The sequence below is a fragment of the Panthera pardus genome, unplaced genomic scaffold, assembly GCF_024362965.1.
Source record: "Panthera pardus isolate Hobbes unplaced genomic scaffold, ASM2436296v1 HiC_scaffold_11, whole genome shotgun sequence".
Lineage (NCBI taxonomy): Eukaryota > Metazoa > Chordata > Mammalia > Carnivora > Felidae > Panthera > Panthera pardus.
Genome location: NW_026526666.1, coordinates 105,764,787 through 105,786,634, shown reverse-complemented (window position 1 = coordinate 105,786,634; position 21,848 = coordinate 105,764,787). Strand labels below are relative to the sequence as shown.

Below are 21,848 nucleotides of genomic sequence, written 5' to 3'. Positions count from 1 at the left end.
AGAGGGGCAGAGTTCATCATATGGACTGATCTGTGTGCATGGTGGGGGTGGGGTGGGGTAGAAGGCACGGGGCTGCCTCCCCAGGGCTCTGTCCCCATCTCTCATTCAGTGTGCATCCCACACTGCAGGCCTGTACGAAGCAGCTCAGAAGGTTTATTGGCAGACTTGTGGGGGCAGCTCTTCCCCGCACCAGGGCTTCTAAAGGCTGGGCAGGAGGGTACTGGTGGGGCTGGGGGCTCTGAGGGGCTCAGGGTAAGAGTACGTGTGGGTAGGACTGGCCTTGTTGCCTTGTTCTCAGCGGGGCCAGGGAGGGGTGCTCTTGGCCTCTAGACTTGCTGGGTCCAGGTCAGCAGGAGGCAGCCATGCCTGCAGGGCTGGGGTGCCCCGGCCATAGGGCCATGAAGAGGGCTGCACGTTTGAGTTTGCCCAGCAGGGGATGCCCAGGTCCCAGGCCTGTGGGTGGCTTGGCCTGGTTTGCGGACCACAGGAGGGCTTCAAGAGAGAGCAGGAGGTGTGTGGAGAGACTCCTGTGGCCTCAGGGGCCGCTCACCACCTGGGCTACAAAGAAGACCTTGTAAGTCTCCTTCACATCCCCCTTGAGCTGCAGCAGGGCTGACACCACGAGTGGATGATCCAGCTGGAACGGGCGGGGAGGAAGGAAGGAGCCCCTCAGTCGACTGCCCACTTCACCTGCCCAGGGCCCGCCCAACAGCCCCCAACCTGGGTGGGGCGGGGGCATCATCCCTCCCAGCGCTCCCTGGCCAGAGTCTGTGGCACCTACGTCAAAGTCTGCAGGTGGCAGCCAGGAGATGCTGATGGTCTTGGTCTGGCCACGCTCCACGAAGCCTCTGGAGGGCTCAATGGTGAAGCCCTTGTGCTGCAGAGATGCGGCGCCGTCCAGGCTGAACTCGACGGTCTGCAGGGCACTGGGGTTACGGGTAGGCCGGCAGGCGGGGCACAGCGCCCAGGAAGCAGTGTGACAGGGGTCGAGGATGCCCGACTCCACCTGCCCTCTCAGCCCTGACCGGCAGGCTGCCCACCCACATCCACCAAGGGGCAAAGCCAGGAGGGACCAGGCTACCCGGGGCAGGGGACACTGCAGAGGGGCCGGGTGGACCTGGTCACCTTCTTTGGAGACAGCTGGGTGGTCCGGATGCAGCCCACCTGCAGCTCTCGGGTGGCAGGAGGGGCTGGCATGTCTGTGTCCAGCTGGACGTAATCCAGGGTCACCAGGATGGGCTTCAGCTCCTCGGCTTCTGGAGACAGAGGACCCGGCTGGGGGCCAGTGTGTGGGGGGCTGTGCCACCCGGGGCCTGAGGGAGGTGCCTAGGGGTTAGCTGGTCCTCAGGAAATCACCCTCTGGGGGATGGGCCAGAATGCCCACCCCACCCTTCAGGCTTCCTAGGGCTAAGGGTGCAGGCGGGCAGCTCCTCCTACTGTCCTCACACCCCACGAGGGGGCTCCCACACCTCAGAGAACACACCTTCTCTGTGCTCAGGGTCGTAGGTGGGGATCACGGTCAGGGACTCCACAGGCACGTCCAGGGGGTCTCCACCCTCTACGAACATCATGTGCTCACGGGCCGCGCCCTTCAGAAGAATCTGGTGGGAGAGTTTCTGGGGACAAGGACCATAGCAGTCTCGTTCCAAGTCCCGGTGACGGGGGGCTCCAGGAGGAAGGGGGCCCGTGGAACCGGGGACAGTGGGCTCTCCACTTGACGACACCCAGCCCGGCGAGGAGCCCTCAGGCACGGGCCAGGGTCTCCAAAGGGGGGCAGGCAGGGAAGGCCGGAAGGGCCCCGGACACGCGGGAAGGGGGGAGCCGCACCTTTCCGAAGAGCACCACCTGCAGCCTGTCCGAGAAGTAACGGCTCTCGTGGTCCGGGCTAAAGGTCACGGTGAAGTCCTGCGTCTTGCCGGGGTCTATGACGCCCTCGACGGGGATCACGCTGAACACGCTCTGGCCGCTGTGGTTTTGGGTGCCTGCGGGAAGGTCGGCAACGTGTGGGTCCCTCACTCCGCCTGCAGCGCCCCTCACCAGCCCGACGCTCTGGCCCCCAACCAATCCACTGCCCGCAGCGCCCCCCAACCGCCCCAAGCCCCGCCCCTGCCCCTCGCTCCACCCCTGCCCCGTCCCCGCCCCACCCAGGCCGCGCCCTCCGCCCCAAGTTCCACCCCTGCCGGCCCCCCCCCCCCCCGAGCCCCCCCTGCCTCCCGCCCAAGCTCCACCCCTTCCCCGCCCTCCGCCCCACCCGGGCCGCGCCCCGCCTCAAGCTCCACCCCTGCCCCGTCCTCGCCCCACCCGGGCCGCGCCCTCCGCCCCAAGCTCCACCCCCGTCCCGCCCCCCACACCACCCCTGCCCCGGGCCGCGCGCTCCCCAAGCTCCACCCCCTCCCCTCCCCCACCACTCCTGCCTCGCCCTCCGCCCCACCCGGGCCGCGCCCCACCCCAAGCTCCACCCCTGCCCCGTCCCCGCCCCACCCAGGCCGCGCCCTCCGCCCCAAGCTCCACCCCTGCCCCGCCCTCCACCCCACCCGGGCCGCGCCCCGCCTCAAGCTCCACCCCTGCCCCGTCCTCGCCCACCTCACCACCGGCCGCGCCCCCCGCCCCAAGTCCCACCCCTGCCCCGCCCCCAGGGCTCGCTCTCCGCTCGCACCTGCCCTCCCCAGCAGCCGCCCCGCGCCCCCGCCCCCCAGCTCACCCACGACTTCAGTCCTCTGGGCCGGAAAGGCGAGGAACTGCGGTAGCCGCTGCTGGCTTTTGCCCCTCCTGGAGCTGGAGAGGCTGTCCAGCTGCATGGAGAACCTGATGGGCAGCGCCGAGCTGTTCTGCAGCTGTGAGGACAGGGACCTTCAGCGCATTGCCGTCCACCGCCGGCGCGCGGGTCACTGCGAAGGGGGTCTCAGCTCGCCCTCCCTGGGGGTCACGCCCTGCTGGCTGTCCAGCCGCCCTCCGGCCCAACCGTTTTCGCCTTGCTCCCGGCACTTTCCTGGGCTGCTGGTCCATCTCACCCAGCCTCACGTTACCCCCCCCTTCCCGGCCGGTGCGCCCAGCCCCCTCCACGCGCCTCGGGGAGGGAAACTCCGTGGTGGTGCGCCTTGGGCTCCACAGCGCCCCCCTCTGCCAGGCTCAGGCTGGCCTTCAGCTGAACCAACACCCTCGCCCCGTCTCTGAGAGTGCCCCTCCTCAATAAACACTTCAGGGAATCCCTGTCCTGGACCCGGTGCCAGGTCCCGACCTAAGCCGGTGGAGGAAGCAGTTGGCTGCTTGATCCCAAGGCTGGTGAGTCCCTCAGACATTGGAGAGACATAGGGAGCCAGGCCTGCCCTCCCACAGGGGGTGGGAGGCCACAGGGCAGTGTCACGTCACCAGGAAAGTCTGTAACCCCACCCCCACCCTCCACAGCAGTGCCTGAGCTGAGCTCCTCCTCATCCCAGGTGGGGTGGCTCCTGCAAAGGCCCTGAGGCAGGAAGACAAGGAGCACTAAGAGGCGGAGCTGGTGAGGCATGGAGGGAGGGGCACGCTCAGCCTTCCCCCTGCTGGATTGGGCAGTGGAGGCGGCAGCTGCTGGAGGTAGGGGCCGGATGGCGGGGGGCCTCTGCTAGCTCCCCTACCAAGGCGGGTCTGACCCCTCCCAGGGTGGAGCCCTCTCCTAGGAGGCCGGGGCAGGCACCAGGTCCCCCGTGACGTGTTTCACCTTGAAGCTTGAGGACACAGACTCTCCGGCAATCACGTAACCCATGTCGAGGACGTCCCCTTCAATGGAGCACGTGATCGTGGATGCCACGCCAGTACCCATGAGGGTCAGAGACAGCGTGTCTCTCTTGGTGATGATGTCCAGTGTTTCTCGGGCCTGAGAAGACCACGTCCATTAGCACGGAGCAGACATCTGTCGGAGGCGTGTGCTGGGGCTCTGGGAGCAGCTGGGTCGGGGCAGACTGGAGCAGAGTGATCGAGCTCCCTAGCCTCCTCCTGCTTGCCCGCCAGAGGTGAGGCCCGGCGGCGGGGGGGGGGGGGGGGGCGGGGGGCGGTGCGGGGGACCAACTGCCTCCGGGGACGCAAGCGCACGGGCTGCAGCATGTGGGCCCCGGACTCACCAAGATGCTCTCCCGGGGAGAGAAGGACAGTGTCAGGACCTGGGTCTCGCCTGCAGGCAGCTTGCTGATGGGGGTCAGCAGGATGAAGGGGCCACTGGGGTTCAGCACGGAGAACTCCACCTGTGGGCCCGGTGTCAAGGAGAGGTGGCAAGAGCAGGGCTGCAGCCCCCCCCCCCAAGCTGCCCCCTCCCACCCCCGCGAGCCACCTGGGTCCCCGCGAGCTTCCCGGGCTGGGTGTGGACAAGGATACGGTGAGGTCCTCGGGGGAGATGTTCTGGATGGAGACCTTTTTTATGCCACAGTGTCCTGAAATAGGGTGGTGAGTCAGAGGCCCGGGGGGTGGGGTGTGGGAATCCAGGCCTGGGCCCCCGGGGCGGGGGTGTGCATGGGGGGCTGGGCCCAACTGGAGCTCACCTACAGCGATGTCACCGAAGTTGAAGATGGTTTTGCCTCTGTCGGAGGTCACCACGAGAGACGGTGCCACGGCTGGACACCACAGCTCCAGGTACAGGGTATTGTGGGGACTGGGGGTGGGGCAGGGTGCGCTGAGGGCGCTGTGCTCTGCACCCCGCCCTCGCCCTGCCCGCTTCAGCCTCCGTGCCCTTCCCTCCGGGCCCCCAGAACTGGTTCGTAGCAGAGGATGGACAGCCACTTTCTGGAAGACACCCCCTCCCCCACCAGAGCACTGCACCTGAAGCTCAGGGGTTCCGTCCCCTTCCTGTCTTCAGTGTCACCACTGGCAACGACACAGGGAACCACAAACTTGTCAAACCTCCCCTGGAAAGATCTGGCCAGGGTGGCCTGGGCAGCCTGGTACTCGTCCGAACTGGAATTAAGCAGCAGCGCACACTCACGCCCCTGTACCCACACTGTCCCCAGAAGCCCCGGGGGGCCCTGCCACACTCTCCCGGGCCCCGGGCCGGAGGGGTAAGGGGCAGCTTCCCGGGGGCTCTGCCCGGCTGTGGCCGTCCCAGGTATGTCTGACCAGCTGGCTTTCCCACCCTTCCCTGCTTCCTGGGGGGCCCTCCCCTACCCCAGGGTGCCGATCAGGCACCTAACCGGAGGGCCGTGTTCCTGGGGCCCCAGGCAAGGGTCCAGGGTGGGCAAGTGACTTGAGCCCGTCAGAGCTCTCCCAGCCTCACTCTGCACCCGGGGAGGCTGGGGTTGCTGAGCTGGGAATACAGGGGTCAGGGACAGCAGGGTCTCCCCCAGCCCGCGGCGTGAGGCTGCGCACAGGGACACCGGGCCCAGGAGAATGCGGTGGGCAGATGCCTCGGAAGCCAGAGCTTGAGGGGCCTCGAGGCGGTGCCCAGATTCAACCGTGTCTCAAGCCGGCCCAGCCCTGGACTTGCGGTCACATGGTTCAAAACAGCTCTGCTCCAGGCCTTCTGTGGGGAAAGTCTCCATGGGGGTCAGGGTGGGGTCTCATCAGACGGGCCCGGAGGGAGGTGTGGCCTTCTCTTGGGCCTACCTGGGCTTGAGGTCCAGTTTCTGCAGCTTGGCAGCCTGGGTGGTGGAGGCCCGGGGCGGGTGGTCCCGGCCCTGCAGCCGCAGCGTGGAGAAGGACTGTCTCCTTAGGTCCTTCTTCTGGGTGACCGTGTCTCTGCAGGGCTGCGGGGTGGAGGCCAGCCCTGCTCAGCCCAGCAGGGGCTGTGAGGGGGAGCTGCTGTGGCCCCTGGCGGACTGACTCCTGCAGGAACCCCAGGGGCATCGGTTTGAAGGGGATGGGGACCCGAACACCAAGCGGCTCCATCAGGAAGACTGACTGCAGGTGCAACGGAGACAGGCGAGTGTCCAGAGGGAGACACAGGCTCCCAGTGCAGAGACCCCCGTGGGCCTGTGCGCCAACTCGTGTTTGCCCTCAGCAACAAGGGAACTGAGGCAAAAGAGGGGTAAAGGGTCGCCCAGGACCAGGGGTCCTCCTTCCTGGTGCCTCTTCCCCTCGCTCGCCGCGGGGAGGCGAGGGCTTCTTCCCCCCGTGGGTGCTGGAGCAGCTCGAGGTGGCACGGGACGCCGGACGAGCGTGCGTCCCCAGGGCGGCAGTGGGCGGCCGTCGCTCCGGGCCATGTGACTGCACGGCTCTGTGGGTCCTCTCCTGGCAGGAGCCCACGTACTGCAACCTCTCTGGGGCTGGCTGGGGCAGCGGGGCCTGGCCCTTGGTGGGGTTTATCCCTGGGCTGATACTGTCAAGTTCACATTTTTGTGTGTGTTTATTTATTTGAGAGAGAGCGAGCCGGGGGTGGAGGGGTGGGCAGAGGATCCGAAGCAGGATCCGAAGCAGGTGGATGCTGTCAGCACAGAGCCCGACACGGGGCTCGAACCCACGAACCGTGAGATCACGACCTGAGCCGAAGTCGGACGCTCAGCCCACCGAGCCCCCCGGGCACCCCTCAAGTTTACATGTGCGAGGCTGTTTTCATGGGCTTTCCTTTCCGGTTGTAAGAAGCCACACCTGCCCGTCAGCGTGCCCTGCCGTGGCTCGCCCTCCCGAAACTGCCCTCTGGGGACCCAGCAGTGCTGCCGGCAAGCTGGCCCGGGGCCCGGAGCCTCAAGTGGTGCCGGTGTTCGGCTGAAAGCCTTTGCGCAGGAAGCCTCAGCCCCCCAGCCCGTGCCCCACACCCTTCTCCTCCATGTCCCCACGTACCGACTTGACCTCCGCTTCTTTGGTCAGGGTCTGGAGGGCTTCCTGGAGGATCAGCTTGGTGGGGAGCACGGGCCGGAAGGCCACCTGGACCAGGCACCTCTGCAGAGAGAGGAGCCCCGAGCCCGGAGGGCGGAGCTGGCTCCCTCCGGTGCCCCGCCCTCCTCAGCTCCCGCTGTGCCCCTCCCCTGGGTGCCCCCACATCAGGCTCGCTGACACTCCTGTGGGGTTTCAGCTCGTGAAGGCCCTTTCCAGGGAGGTGCTCCCCGAGCACTGCCCCTGGGGGCTTGGGTAGGTTCCAGTGCCTGATCATCCAGTCCACTCTTACCATGTAGGGTAGGGGGGCCGGCGACGGAGACCCCGCCCACAGCTCACGAGGCCCGAGTGGGAAAGGAAACCGTGTTCAGCTGTCCAGCCTAACCTGTCTCTGTGGCTGGTGCAGCTGCGGGGCAGCCCCGGGCCCCACGGAAGCTCATCCTAGGTGTCCCCGTGCTCGGGACACCGTGCGGCAGAGCAGGTGGCATGGGTTGGGGGGAGAGAATAAAGGAAAGGGGGAATAAAGGAAAGAGGGAGGGAGAGGAAGGGAGGGAGCACAGAAGCCAACTGCAACACCCCTTTTGGGGACCCATACTTAGGCAGTATTGGCTAAATTTAAAGAAACGCATTTTAAAGAACCACACTAATTGAAACCTGCCAGGGTCCAGGAGTCCCCAGCACGTTCACATGCCCCTCCTTACTTGGCCCTTGTGGCAGCTACCCCAAGCCCCAGGAGGCTGGGGTGGCCCTGGGACTGGCTGAGAGGAACCACTGCCTCCAGGCCCCCTAGCTCTGTCGGGCAGAGCAGAGGCAGGAGACCCCTTCTCAATGGGGTGGACGGACACCCTGCTCTTCTGGTGACCAGGCCCTCTGTGCCCAGCTGCTGGGAGGTCCGGGGGTCTGTGTGCCCTCAGTCCAAACTGCCAGAGCCCCCAGGCAGGTGCTTGTGGGGTCAGCCGCCCGCGGGTGCCCCTGCCTCTGGGGCCGGGCCAGGCCTCCCCCGTCCCCGCCCGGCCCACCTGGGGGGCCCACACCTGCCTTTCCTGGCAGCACGGTCCCCACCAAGGGCGAGATGGTGATGGGCGAGTCGGGGGGCGGCAGGAACTCGAAGGTCGTGGGCCCCACGGGAGAGATGTCCTCGGAGCCGACTCGGGGAGCGGAGTGAGTCAGTGAGCTCATGCTCAGGTGAGAGTTGATGACATACAGCGTGGCCACGGATGTGTGGTACAGGGACGTGGCTGCAAACTTGACCTGGTAGTGGGACAGCCCCAGGGGCGGGCGGACGCCCACGGCTCGGCACGACAGCTTGAAGCACCTGGAAGAGCGGGTGTGGGCGGCTCAGAGGCGGTGCTGGCCGTGGGGCCGTGTGCTGTGGGAGGTGGCCTCCAACGGAGACGGTGGCTCAGGCTTTGCTATCTCATTGACGAATTTTACTATCTTTTGAAAATACCACAGACCCCTGCACACATTTAAAGTGGACGGTCAAAAATTTCATCCCAATTTGCTGAGGAGGGAATTTCTGGCTTATTTTTGTTAAACACTCATTGACACTTGAAAATAAAACGGATAGGGGCGCCTGGGTGGTTCAGGTTGTGACTGCGCGGTTCGCGAGTCCGAGCCCCACGTTGGGCTCTGTGCTGACAGCTCGGAGCCTGGAGCCGCGTAGGATTCTGTGTCCGCCTCTCTCTCTCTGCCCCTCCGCTGCTCACGTTCTGTCTCTCTCTCTCTGTTTCTCTCAAAAATAAACATTACAACAATAAAACTGATAAACTGCTCTTTAAATACGAGCACAGGAATCTAAAACCCTAGTGAGTTCATTTCTGTCATTACTCGTCTCAAACAAAGACAGGTAGGCCACACACCTCCGTGGTGTGGGTGTGTTTGTCCGTGGGCGAGTGTTCTTGGACCATGTGTGATCAGACTGGAATATGAATAAAATAAGATAATGTATTAAAAAAAAAAGAACAGATATTTGTTACTTTAGCTGGTGGGATGTTTACAGTCCAGATCTTCGAACCCTGACTGCTACTACTCTCTCCTTGTTGGATTTCATCCTAATTACACATATTTTAATGCCTTAAAGGCTGATGTCGACACTGCTCTGTGATGGTAATGTTGCTCATATGTTGAAATGAGCACATTTTGGTGTCGTGTGACCACAGGCTCTAAATGTTAAAACGAATCCTTGTGGGTGGAGAGACATTGGGGTTATTGTTAGGGATGAAGTGCAGGACTCAGTACATACACAAACTCTGCACTTCACCCCCTCAACTCTTCCCACCCGTGGACTCATCCCTGCTCACCCACGAGTCTGTCAGATCCCGGGTGGCCACCGCTCCTGCCCATGGTCACATGCCCGGGACCAGAAGAGGGTTTGGCCCGTGGGCCCTGGCCAGCCCGACCCCACCCGGGGCCGCCCAGGCCCCCAGGCAGGACCAGACAGGCTGGCACGCAGCTGGGGACAGGAGAAGAGTCAGGGTTAGAGGCGGGTGGGCGGCGCGGCTCTGTGGGGAGGCGGTCCAGCGCCCGGCTGGACACCCGCACAGGACAGTGAGGACGTTCCTCACTGGGGACTGATGGTCTCGGGCAGCAACAGGAACCGGCCCCTCATCCCGGACCACCCGGTCTGCATCCTGTTCGATTTCTCTCCCTACCACTTCCTCCGTCCCATCTGTCAGGGTGGGAACGGGAGGCTCAGGGAGGTCCAGGGTCTGTTCCCATCACACAGCATGTCAGCACAAGTGGGGCTCATGTCCAGGTCCTCCTGAGAGCAGACAGGCAATCTATACACCGCACACACTCGCACACACATGGCCACACGTGCATCCACACACAATGCACACACGTCCACACGTGTGTGCTCCCATGCTCTCCTGCACATGTACTCACACACACACAGGCACGCGCGCACGCACGCACACAGATGGGCGAGCTGGCCCGGCGTGCGAGGCTCCGGATCCCAGGAGCCTGTGCCTGGGTCTGAAGTCCCTGCAGCCAGCGGTGTCTCAGCCCGGCCGCCAGCGCTCGAGGACGGAGCCAGCTGAACCTGCCGAACGGGGCCCTCTGCGCGCCCCTCGCCTGCCAGGCTCACCGGTTGATCTCCGACTTGCAGACGAGCTCGAAGTTGTACTCCTTGGCCTTGGTGGGCTGGAAGATCACGTCAAGTTGCAGCGTTTCCAGCGGCAGGATTGTCCCAAACCCGTCACTGGGCTGGACGTCCACAAACTGGCGGATGGAAAACCGTCGACGCCGAAGTGAGAACACGGTGATCTGGGGCTTATCGCGGGGGCTGCGTGGACACGCGTGGCAGGGGTGTGAGCGCATGTGCGTGCAAGTGTGTCTGCGAGGATGTGAGTGTCTGTCTGTCCGGGCATGTGTAAGCATGTCTGTGTGTGGAGGAGCGACCGTAGACCAGCACGTGGGTGTTTGTGAGCGCGTTCGTGTGTACGCGAGTGTCGGCATGTCTGTGAGCACGTCTGTCACCACACGTGTGATCACGGGTATATGCGAGCACGTCTATGTGCATGTGTGAGCGTGTGCGTGTACGTGAGCACACCCCTGTGTGATGTTCGTGCATGCATACGTGTGTCTGCATGCATGTAAGTGGAGGGTGGGTGGGGTGGGGGGGGCGGCCTGGTCTGAGCCCCATCCCGGCTGCCCTGCAGGGCCAGGCAGGCAGGAGTTCTGGAAGGAAGGGAGGGAGGGGAGTCCCGAGTCCTGGCAGGGCAGCGGGCCAGAGAGGGAGGGAGAGGCTGGGACAGAGAGAGGTGAGGTGAGGCGGTGGTGCGGGCAGTGGGGATGAGGAGAGGGACGGGCAGGGGGAGACGCCAGGCCGAGGCTCTTGGCGTGGGCGTGGGGCCTGGGGAGGGGTGAGGCCACCTGGTGCTGGGTGCCCGGACCCTGGGGTGGCAGCTGCCCCGGTACGTCCCCAGAGCTTTCCGACTCTGTCCCCGCACCCTGTGCCCCTCCCCGACCGAGTGAGGCACCTTGGGGAGCCCGACGAACCCAAAACCCTGGGGCAGGAGGGAGAGGTTGCAGAGGCTGACTTGGGTTCTGACGGCCTCGTACACGGTGCAGTGGCCAAAGTCCACTGCCGAGGGGCTGAGCTCCAGGTCCGAGGTGGTGACCACCGCGTGTACCGTAAATCCCACCGGCTTGATCTGAAGCGCAAAGGGCGAGGGGGCGCCGGTCACTGCCCATCCGTCTCCGCAAATGTTTCCACCGACAAGGAGGGCACAAGCGTTGTGTCCACCTGGCAGCCGACGGTGTGCCCTTTCCCAGACACGAGACTCTTTGTCTCGGCCACTTCCCTGTGGTGCCTGACTTGGGAGGGCACGGAAGCAGGTGCCAAAGAAGAGGGGAGGAGCCTCAGGTGGGCGGGGCGCGGGAGGGAATGAGTGCGCGCGCGCGTGCACTGTGAGTGTGCACGTGCGGCCGTGAGCACACCCGTGTGCACCCGGGCACGTGTGGGCTCAGGTGCCAGGGGGACGCCCCACTGGCCCTGCACAGCCCTCAGGTCTCTCCCTCCGATCCACAACCCCCCTCCTCGTCTCCACTGTGCAGCAGCAGCCGGGGTGGGAGACAGAGCTGCGGGTCAGGTCATCGGAACCCGCCAGGGCCCTGCCTTTTGGGGGAGGCGCTCGGGTCCCGAAGAGTGTCCAGCATTCCTGGGAAGTGTCCCATGCAGACCTGGTCAGCCACCCGGATTGTCATTGGGGCCTCCAGGACTCTGCTTTCCTTGTCGAAATACTTCCCTGCATCTTCTGGGAGGGAGTGTCTGAAAGAGATGGGATGCGCTCAAAAGTACTTTTCTCCTTTATATTTGGAGAACGACCGTAGAGCTGACCTGTGAGTGTGTTTTAGGTGACACAGGAGCTACAAATGATAGGAAATACAAGAAATCTAAGAGCCAGGAGATGTGCTCCCCCAGCCTCCCAGCCCCGCGGCCTCCGGGCGCTCACCGCGGCAGGAACTTGAGCTGCACGGTGTAGGAGGACTGGGCCTGGATGTAGCCCGTCTCCGGCAGGAGCTCCATGTGGCCCCTCAGCTCCTTGCACACTTCAAACTTCAGACGCAGGGCCGCTTTCGACCTGCAGGACACGGAAGGACACCAAAGAGACGCTGTGCGTCTGGTCCCGCGGGACAGACACACTTCTCACGGGCCAGACATCCCACCGATGCACGGTGCCTGCCCTCACAAGGCAGAGGGCGAGTGGGTTTTCACAGCTCGCTTGCTAAGGGGCAGATCTCCTGATGAGGAACTTTTTTTTATTTTGCATCTCCAAAATTTTTTTTAATTTATTTTTTTAATTTACATCCAAGTTAGTTAGCATATAGTGCAACAATGATTTCAGGAGTAGATTCCTTGATGCCCCTCCCCCATTTAGCCCACCCCCCCCTCCCACAACCCCTTCAGTAACCCTCAGTTTGTTCTCCATATTTATAAGTCTCTTATGTTTTGTCCCCCTCCCTGTTTTTATATTACTTTTGTTTCCCTTTCCTTATGTTCATCTGTTTTGTCTCTTAAGCTCCTCATATGAGTGAAGTCATATGATTTTTGTCTTTCTCTGAGTAATTTCACTTAGCAGAACACTCTCCAGTTCCATCCACGTAGTGGATATTGCAAATGGCAAGATTTCATTCTTTTTGATTGCTGAGTAATACTCCATTGTATGTATATCCCACATCTTCTTTATCCATTCATCCATCGATGGACATTTGGGCTCTTTCCATACTTCGGCTATTGTCGATGGTGCTGCTATAAACATTGGGGTGCATGTGTCCCTTCGAAACAGCACACCTGTATCCCTTGGATAAATGCCTAGTAGTGCAATTGCTGGGTCGTAAGGTGGTTCTATTTTTAATTATTTGAGGAACCTCCATACTGTTTTCCAGAGTGGCTGAACCAGTTCGCATTCCCACCAACAGCGCAAGAGGGTTCCCGTTTCTCCACATCCTCGCCAACATCTGCTGTTGCCTGAGTTGTCAATGTGAGCCATTCTGACAGGTGTGAGGTGGTATCTCATCGTGGTTTTGATTTGTATTTCCCCGATGAGGAGTGATGTTGAGCATTTTTTCATGTGTCGGTTGGCCATCTGGATGTCTTCTTTGGAGAAGTGTCTATTCATGTCTTTTGCCCATTTCTTCACTGGATTATTTGTTTTTTGGGTGTTGAGTTGGATAATTTCTTTAGATTTTGGATACCAACCCTTTATCTGTCGTTGGCAAATATCTTCTCCCATTCTGTCGGCTGTCTTTTAGTTTTGCTGATTGTTTCCTTCGCTGGCAGAAGCTTTTATCCTGACGGGGTCCCAATAGTTCCTTTTTTTTTTTGTTGTTCTCCTGGCCTCCAGAGACATGCTGAGGAAGAAGTTGCTCCGGAATTCTTACAAACAGAAACACTGCCACCGAAGTATGTCTCCAGGTGGTTCTCAGAAACCTGAGACTTTATTGGGAAGACCTTTGCCGGGCAGGCACCTGGTGCAAGGACCTGGAGGGGTGTGGGGGCAGAGGTGGACCCCCACCCACCTGGAGCTCTGCCTGCCTCCTGCCCAGACCAAGGTTCTGGGGGAGGCTGGGCCCCACAGGCCCCAGGATGACCAGGCCTTGTGGCTTCTCTGGGTTTTGTCCGTCTCTGACTCCAGAGCAGCCGGAGGAAGCCGCGTGCGCCCCCAAACACACAGTCACCTGCTTCTGGTTAGTGCCTCCGGGAGCCCCACCCCCATCTGGGCTCACCCGGAACCTTCCTGTTTTCCGCCACGAGGCTCCCCACGCCCCTGCCTCCCTTCGAGTCTCTACCAAACCAAGTCACCTGGCCAACTCTGTCACACACACGCGCCCTGCATATGCAGCTGGGGTCTTCCTTTACCCCACAGGCTGAGTGCTGCCCCCCTCCTCTTTCCCTGCCCTCCCCCAGAAAGTGGCTGCACCTTGCACCCTGAGATAGACTGACTGGCAGAGGCTGGCCAGCCCTTGTTCCCCAAACAAATCCACCGGAGCCCCTCTCGAGGCCCCTGACATTTGCGGTCCTGAAGCTGAGACAGGACCCCTATGCGGAAGGACGGCCACAGAGGAAGCGTGCAGGACTTCCGCCCCTACGAGGCTGTTCTGCGGCTGGAAGCAGGGCCGGGCTACGCCCGGTGGGCCTGGTGTCAGCAGGTGCCGGCAGCAGGCGGTCTGGGGAATGAGCGCCCACCGAGCGCTAACCATGGCATTTGCCTTCTTTTCTCCACTTAAGTTGTACTTCGGTAAAAAGTATTTAGAATTGACTGCTCTGGTCTGGACGCCTTTGAAAACACGTTTCCTTCCTCAGGTCTCTGTCCACATTTCCTTTCCTGGCTGGGCTCCCCGCTCTCTTGTCTGTGTCCACGAGGGGCCAAGGGCCTGGGCGTGGAGGGGTCCCGGGCTCCCGGGCTCCCCTGCCCGCCGGGCTCACCGTGTGTGGACGAGGATGGAGTCCTGATACAGCCGGTCGTACGTGCAGATCTTCAAGTCTACGCTGGGCTTTGGCACCCACACGGGCACGTCGATAGCAACGCCTGTGACTCTGAAATATAACTAAGTTTGAAGGTGTGATGTTAGGACACACTTTTGTCCGCAAAGCAGGCAGTGACAGAGAATGCCAACACAGCCCAGCCTAGGCTTTTTACAAGCCTTACGAGTGCTGGGAACTTCATACTTAAACCAACTATGTTTTGGAGTTCTGTGGCCGTTTTCATATCAGATAATTTAAACAATCCTTTTTATTATCCAAATCTTCAAACATAAAAAGATAGAATGGTGGGGCTCCTGGGTGGCTCAGTTGCTTAAGGGTCTGACTCTTGATTTCGGCTCAGGTCACGATCTCACTGTTCGTGGGTCTGAGCCCTGCATCGGGCTCTGTGCTGACAGCAAGGAGCCTGCTGGGGTTTCTCTCTCTCCCTCTCTCTCTCTGCCCCTCCCCAGCTCACACACACATACTCTCTCTCCCTCAAAAAAATAAGTAAAGAAACGTTAAAAAAAGAACGGTATAATGGATTGTCATGTGCCCATCACATAGCTTCGTAATTATCAACATTTTTAGCTGTTTAAAAAAAAACCCTTTTATCACAGAATATTGCATCACACGATGGGATGGACACTCCATAAACGGTCACAGTCAACACAGAAAGGAGGCTCAGAGGTCTCGAGGGACGAGGAGGAGTGGGAACCACTTCTCTCCCCTTCCCGGCTGCCGGCTCCTCCGGCCAAACGAGTCCTGGGTCTGGGGAGGTTGGGGGTTCTGTGGGTGTCCTGCAGGGACAGCATGTGTCCCTCGGGCTGGGCAGGGCCCTGGCAGGGCAGGTCCTGTCCTGCTGCTATGGTGGTGAGCTGAGGACTCCACATGCCTTCCTCCAGAACCCCCAGCCTGAGACGGGGCCACCTGCCCACAGGATGGAGTGGGGGCTACGGAGCCCAGGACTTGTGACACTTAGAACACATCAGCGAGCAGGCCAGAGGCCACAGGGTCTCTGGCGCCAGAGACAAGAAGAACGTGGGGAACAAAGACGGCACCCGCTGGGAAGATGGGCTGCCGGGGGGCAGGAGGGGATTCGGGCGGAAGCAGGTAGCATCGCTCCGAGGTAGGGGGAGCGGCTGAGTGCCTAGCAAGTGGCCGGGCTGATTCATGACATGGAGCCACCCCTGCAGAGGGTCATGAGACCCGGGAGCCTGACTGCGCCGTCAGATAACCGTTAGGAGGAGGGCGATGCCCGTGAGCACCCGAGTCAGCAGCCAGGTGAGGTGGAGGGTGACATGGGACATGGCAGGTGGAGGAAAGACAGAGACTTGGAGGACGGATGAGGGACGTTTGGAGGGCCCACGATGGGGGCTGCCCGCAATGGGAGTCCCCACGCGGCAGTCCAGCCGGGCTCAGTGACAGAGCCTCGCACAGGCCTGCGAAAGGAGAGCCACCCTCACTGGGGCCATCCTCGCCGGAGACAGTGGGCAGCGTCTGTGGACCGCCAGGGGGGAGGCCCACCTTGGAGATGGGCAGCGGGGCTCGGGATGCAGGCCCTTTCTCAGCTGGGGAGGATGACGGCGTGGGGACCGCGCACGCCCCACTCCTGCTGGCGGGAGGCCAGAGGGAGGGAGAGCAGCCAGGGTGTCTGCTGCCCAGATTACCCAGCAGGGCCACCGCAACCCAAGGTCACAGCCCCTGTCAGGCCGGCTTCTTTAAGAGCTTTTGGTCACCAAGTTCTAGACTTTGTTCCCTCCTGTCACCTCTGTAGGGGTGGTGTGGGGTCCTGTGGGGTCACTGTGGGGTCCTGCAGGGTCACTGTGAGATACCGTGGGTCCTGTGGGGTCACTGTGGGTCCAGTGGGGATGTTATGGGGTCACTGTGGGGTCCTGTGGGGTCACTATGGGTCCTATGGGGTCACTCTGGGGTGTTGTGGGTCCTGTGGGGTCCTGTAGGGTCACTGTAGGGCCACTGTGGGGCCTGTGGAGTGTTGTGGGGTCCTGTGGGGTCTCTGTGTGGCCTGTGGAGTGTTGCGGGACACCATGGGTACTGTGGATGTCTTGGAGCAGTGTTGAGTTTGGAGGTGCCTGTGCAGTATGGTGACGGGGTTTTCCCGAAGCCTGGGGCTTCCTGTTATAAATAGGCATTGCCGTCTCATATCCCTGAGCCCTGACGACTCATTCTCCAGAGCAGAGACACCTAACGAGGAGAAGGGGGACGAGGAGAATGAGGTGATGGCGAACACGTCATCAAATGGTCACCCCTGAGCGGAGGTGGCCGTCATCCTGGCGGCGGGTGGTGGGTGTCAGGGAGGAGCCCCCGAGGCCATGGGCGTCGGGGGAGGAAATCTTAGCTGACCTGAGTAGCTGAGGGCCAGGAAAGGGGTAAATAAAAGGGACCAAGCTGCACCGTGGTCTGGTCTTCAGCACGTGAGGGCGAGCGTCTGGCTCTGAGGGCCCCTCCACACGAGAAGAGAAAGTCTCGTGGGATTTGGGAGGCCCTTCGTGGAATGGAAAGTGGAATTTCCAGATAAAGGGGGAAATGGAATAAATAGCAACGTGCTCATGCCAGGGTGGACGAGAGAACCGCGAGAGAGCCAACGGCCCCCTAAGTAACACAATTAGCCTGAAGTAAGAGGGACCGAGCGAAACAATTTCCTGCCAGGCTGTGCCGGGGCACTGGGCTCTCCCAGCGGGGACCGAAGACGGCAGAGGGGCCGGCAAGAAGGACGGTGTCAGGGGACGCGGGCAGCGTGGGCGGACACAAGCTCCAGTGGAGCCGGCGGGGCCTGGGCGTGGTCACTGGACACGGGAGGTCGCACAGGGGGCCGGCTGCCAGGCGGGAACACAGCTGGACGGGGACGAGGATGCAGCGGCAGTGGCCGTCTGTTGGGAGCGAGCGCCCAGAAGGCACGGAGGGTAGAACCGAGGGGAACGAGCTAACTCCTGAATCCGCTGACGGCCCTTAGACAGGTGCCGGCCTCACATCTACAATCTCAGTCTTGCCTTTGGTTACAACGAACAACTAATTCGGGCGCCTTGGGATTAGATCTGACTTGGGCTCAGGTCATGATCTCACGTTCGCGGGTTCGAGCCCCACGTCGGGCTGTGTGCTGACAGCTCAGAGCCTGGAGCCTGCTTGGGATTCTGTGTCTCCCTCTCTCTGCCCCCTCTCTGACTCTGTCTCAAAAATGAATAAAAATTTAAAAAATAAAAATAAAAACAAAATAAAAAAGTTTGCAGATCACGTTCTCTGAAAAAATTTAATAAACGTGTAAGTAAGTAAATAAATAATAAAAACTAACGAGTAAAAATTTTAACTACTTGGAAACCAGGCAAGGCGCTTCTAGCGGTGGAGAGCAAGGGCTCCGTGTGCGCGCACGGGTGTGGGAGCACGTGCACGTTCGCAGCGCGCCGCAGTGCCGGCCATCTGTGCCACCAGCTGGCTGTCCAGGCGGGGGAGTGCGAGTGGCAGGGACCCTGGCACCCAGGCTGGGTACTCACCGTGGGACACTGCTGATTCTTAAACACGACCTTGAACTTGGTGTAGACCGCTCCTGGGATGACGGGCGTGAAGATGACCGGCACTTTGATGGAGCCGAAGGGGCCAATCTCCCCCTCCGCCACCTGCAGGCGAAGACAGTTGACGCAGACACAGCCAGGCTTCCCGTTTCTATCAAGGCGCCTCCCCATGTCCTCACCGCAGGCAGCATCACCGTGAGGGGGAGTGTCCCTGGGTGGCCTGGCCCTGCCCTTCGAGGACTTACTGCCCAGCAACACAGTTGAACCCCTCCCGGCACGTTTCCTGCCCGTGTGTGTACCTGCTCTCTCGATGCCCCAGGGCCCTTGCACACGGGCGCACACGCGCACACACACACACACACACATGCACGCACACATGCACACCATGCTCTAGCCTGGGAGGCCCCGCTCGTGTCTTCTCAGAGTGGGACCCAGCGCCCTGCACCCAGGACATGGTGTCTGCTGCTCCAGTCCTGCCTGGCCCCAGGGGGACGGGGGTGGCCGCAGGCTGACTGACAGTGCAAACTGTGCAGAGGCTATGAGTCCAGACCAGTCGAGTGGAAGGGCCACCCTGGGCCACCCTGCGGGCGGGGTGGGCAGGGGAGGCTCAGGAAGGGGGGCTGGGAGCCAGCGGGCCCGGCTGACCTCTCCCAGAGAGATCTCCGTCTGCTCCTCGTTGGGAGGTACGGTCATCACAGTGCTCATGGTCACTCCCTCTGATTCTGGAAGAGAAGGGAGTCCAGATGAGAGGGCTGGCTGGGCAGCCCGTGGGGGCCAGGGAAGAGCTGGGGTGCCGGGGAATCTGGTCCCTCCCTCTCCTGGACCACCGGCTGTCGTTTTTTTTTTAACGTTGTTTTGTTTTGTTTTGTTTTGTTTTAATTTTTTGAGACAGGGAGAGACAGAGCATGAACAGGGGAGGGTCAGAGAGAGGGAGACACAGAATCTGAAACAGGCTCCAGGCTCTGAGCTGTCAGCACAGAGCCCGACGTGGGGCTCGAACTCACGGACGGAAGATCATGACCTGAGCCCAAGTCGGCCGCTTAACCGACTGAGCCACCCAGGCCCCCCCCCCCCCCCCCCCCCCCCCCGGCTGTCGTTCTGATAAGACCTAGGCGGGGCTGCTGCCCTCCATCTGGCCCTGCCCTGCAAGGAGGAGCCACCCAGTGGTGCAGGAGGGGCAGAGCGGGGCAGGGCTTCCCCGGTGGACACGCACAGTGGCCACCATGGCCTCAGCAGCTGGAGGCGGGGGGGCGGGAGGGGGCCGGAGTTGCTCAGGACCCCGGCTAGGGGAGGGCAGGCCGGCAAGAGGAGTTGGGTGGGCGTGGTCCATGGGGTACAGCGGCCTGAGCGTCGGAGCAGAAGACGGAGCGAGCCAGCCCTTCAGGGTCTGGGGACAGGAGAGTGGGCTCAGAGGAGGGGAACAGAAAGGCCCTGCAGAGGGAAGGGCTGATGCAGAGGGAGGGGAGAGGCGCTGGGGTGCGGCCTAGGGGTGGGAGGAGCTTCTGGTGGCCAGTGGAGCGGACGGACCGAGGCCTGAAGGTCTACGACATCGCCTCTCAAATGTCACAGCCCGATCGCCAGTGAGTTCGTTTTGTCTGTGTGCGAGCTGCTGCCATGCTCCCCACCCGTGGGGCGAGCGTTCTGACCCAGCCTGGCCGTTTCTCGGGAAGGCCCCTGAAAGCAGGTGCTGATTCCTCTTGTGTGAGAAGGTCTTTCTGCGATTCTGGCGTGAAGACGCCGTTCGATAGGAGAGCTGGGGCGCCCACCCGGGGGGCTCAGTCGGTCGAGTGTCCGGCTCTTGATTTTGGGTCAGTTGGTGGTCTCTCGGTTCTTGGGATGGAGTCCTGCATCGGGCTCTGTGCTGACAGTGTGGAGCCTGCTTGGGATTCTCTCTCTGAATACACTGGGTTATTTGTTTTCTAATTGAGTTTTCAAAGTTCTCTACGTAGTTTGGGTATGTTCTTTACCAGACTTGTAATTTGCTAATATTTTCTGCCAAACTGTGGCTTACTTCTTCACTCTCTGAACAGCATCCTTAGAAGAGCAGGTATGTTTAGTTTTGATGAAGTCCAAGCTACAACTTTTGTTATATATATATAATGTTTATTTTTTGGTGTTTATTTTTTTTGAGAGAGAGAGTGCATGAGCAAGCAGGGGAGGGAGGGAAGGAGGGAGGGGGAGAGAGAGAGAGAGAGAGAGAGAGAGAGGGAGAGAGAGAGAGAGAGAGAGGATGTGAAGCAGGTTCTGAGCTGACAGCAGAGAGCCCGACGTGGGGCTTGGACTCATGAACCATGAGATCGTGACCTAAGCTGAGGTTGGATGCTTAACCAGCTGAGCCACCCAGGCGCCCCTATCACGTTTATTTTTATTTTTGAATTGTTTTCTTTTACTTCTTCATCCGAAGTGCACCCCTCAATCCCCATTCCCTATTTCACCCCCGGCCCTGCAGCTCCCACACACCATCAATGTGTTGTCTACAGTTGAGGCTGTTTCCTGGTTTACCTCTCTGTTTCGTTTTTAAATTTTGTTACTTGCTCATTTGTTTCTTAAATTCCGCCTATGAGTGAAATCATATGGTATTTGCTTTCTCTGGCTGACTTAGTTCACTCAGCATAATACACTCGAGTTCTGTCCACGTTGTTGCAAATGGCAAGATTTCATTCTTTTTAACGGCTGAGTAAAGTTCCATTGTACATATATACCACCTCTTCTTTATCCACTCATCAGTCGAGGGACACTTGGGCTGCTTCCATAATTTGATTATTGTAGATAATGCTGCTGTAAACATCAGGGTGCATGTACCCCTTCGAATTCGTGTTTTTGTGTTCTTTAGGCAAATACCTAGTAGTGCAATTGCTGGGTCGTAGGGTAGTTCTATTTGTAAGTTTCTGAGGCACCTCCATACCGTTGTCCGCAGCGGCTGCCCCAGTCTGCATTCCCACCAAGAGTGCAAAAGGGTCCCCTTTCTCCACATCCTGGCCAACACCTGTTGCTGACTTTAGCCACCTTGACAGGCGTGAGGTGACATCTCATGGTGGTTTTGAGGTCCATTCCCCCGAGGATGAGTGATGTTGAACATCTTTTCACGTTGTCAGTTGCCCATCTGGATGTCTTCTCTGGAGAAATGTGTGTTCATGTCCTCCATACATTTTTTAGTTGGATTATTTGTCTTTTGGGTGTTGAGCTGTATCAGTGCTTTATAGATTTTAGATACGAACCTTTTATTGGGTATGTCATTTGCAAATATCTTCTCCCATTTGGTAGGTTTAGGTTTTTTAGTTTTGTTGCTGATTTCCTTTGCTGTACGGAAGCTGTTTATTTTGATCAAGTCCCAGTAGTTTATTTTTGCTTTTGTTTCCCTTGCCTCGGGAGACATCGCTAGAAAGATGTTGCTGTGATCCGTGTCAGAGAAATGACTGCCTGTGCTGCGTTCTACGATTTTTGTGGTTTTGGGTCTCACATTTAGGCCTTTCATCCATTTTGAATTTATTTTTGGGTCTGGCGTAAGAAAGTGGTCCAGTGTCATTCTTCTGCATGCCGCTGTCCAGTTTTCCCAGCACCGTTTGCTGAAGAGACTGTCTTTATTCCGTTGGACATTCTTTCCTGCTTTGTCAAAGGTTAGCTGACCATATAGTTGTGGGTTTATTTTGTGGCATCCTATCCTATCCTATCCTATCCTATCCTATCCTATCCATCTAAGCATCTATTTTTGTGCCAGCGCCACACCGTTGTAATTACTACCACTTTGTAATGTAACTTGAAGTCCAGAATTGTGAGGCATCCAGTTTGGTTTTCTTTTTCAAGATTGCTTCAGTTACGCAGGGTCTTTTCCGGCTCTGCACAAATTTTAGAATCGCTTGTTCTAATTCTGTGCAAAATGCTATTGGCATTTTGGTGGAGGTTGCATTAAATCTGTGGTTTGCTTTGGGTAGTATAGATTTTTTTTAATAAATATTTTTAAAAATGTTTACTTATTATTTTTTTACAAAATAATTATTTTGAGAAGGGGAGAGTGAGGGAGAGCGTGAGCAAGGGAGGGGCAGAGGGAAAGAGAGAGAGAATCCCGAGCAGACTCC

The 21,848-nt window shown here is 59.8% G+C and overlaps 1 protein-coding gene across 7 annotated transcripts in view; it reads right to left on the bottom strand.

The window, feature by feature from the left end:
- Positions 1-133: 133 nt before the first annotated feature.
- CFAP74 (cilia and flagella associated protein 74) overlaps positions 134-21,848 on the bottom strand; it is a 78,557-nt gene continuing 56,842 nt past the window's right edge. For 6 of the 7 annotated variants that reach the window (XM_053899097.1, XM_053899098.1, XM_053899096.1 and 3 more), the window contains 21 exons: positions 18,418-18,494; positions 17,755-17,877; positions 14,210-14,331; positions 11,736-11,864; positions 11,464-11,551; positions 10,761-10,934; positions 9,866-9,999; positions 7,813-8,089; positions 6,742-6,840; positions 5,569-5,708; positions 4,789-4,923; positions 4,512-4,621; positions 4,348-4,403; positions 4,098-4,217; positions 3,698-3,853; positions 2,702-2,834; positions 1,828-1,982; positions 1,484-1,616; positions 1,126-1,256; positions 782-916; positions 134-637 (listed from right to left, as the gene is read on the bottom strand). In XM_053899097.1, coding sequence (XP_053755072.1) covers positions 536-637; positions 782-916; positions 1,126-1,256; positions 1,484-1,616; positions 1,828-1,982; positions 2,702-2,834; positions 3,698-3,853; positions 4,098-4,217; positions 4,348-4,403; positions 4,512-4,621; positions 4,789-4,923; positions 5,569-5,708; positions 6,742-6,840; positions 7,813-8,089; positions 9,866-9,999; positions 10,761-10,934; positions 11,464-11,551; positions 11,736-11,864; positions 14,210-14,331; positions 17,755-17,877; positions 18,418-18,494 — 2,729 coding nt within the window. In that variant the 3' untranslated portion in view covers positions 134-535. Of the gene's footprint in view, positions 638-781; positions 917-1,125; positions 1,257-1,483; positions 1,617-1,827; positions 1,983-2,701; positions 2,835-3,697; positions 3,854-4,097; positions 4,218-4,347; positions 4,404-4,511; positions 4,622-4,788; positions 4,924-5,568; positions 5,709-6,741; positions 6,841-7,812; positions 8,090-9,865; positions 10,000-10,760; positions 10,935-11,463; positions 11,552-11,735; positions 11,865-14,209; positions 14,332-17,754; positions 17,878-18,417; positions 18,495-21,848 lie in introns of those variants that run through there. The other variant, XM_053899101.1, reaches the window with a different exon arrangement.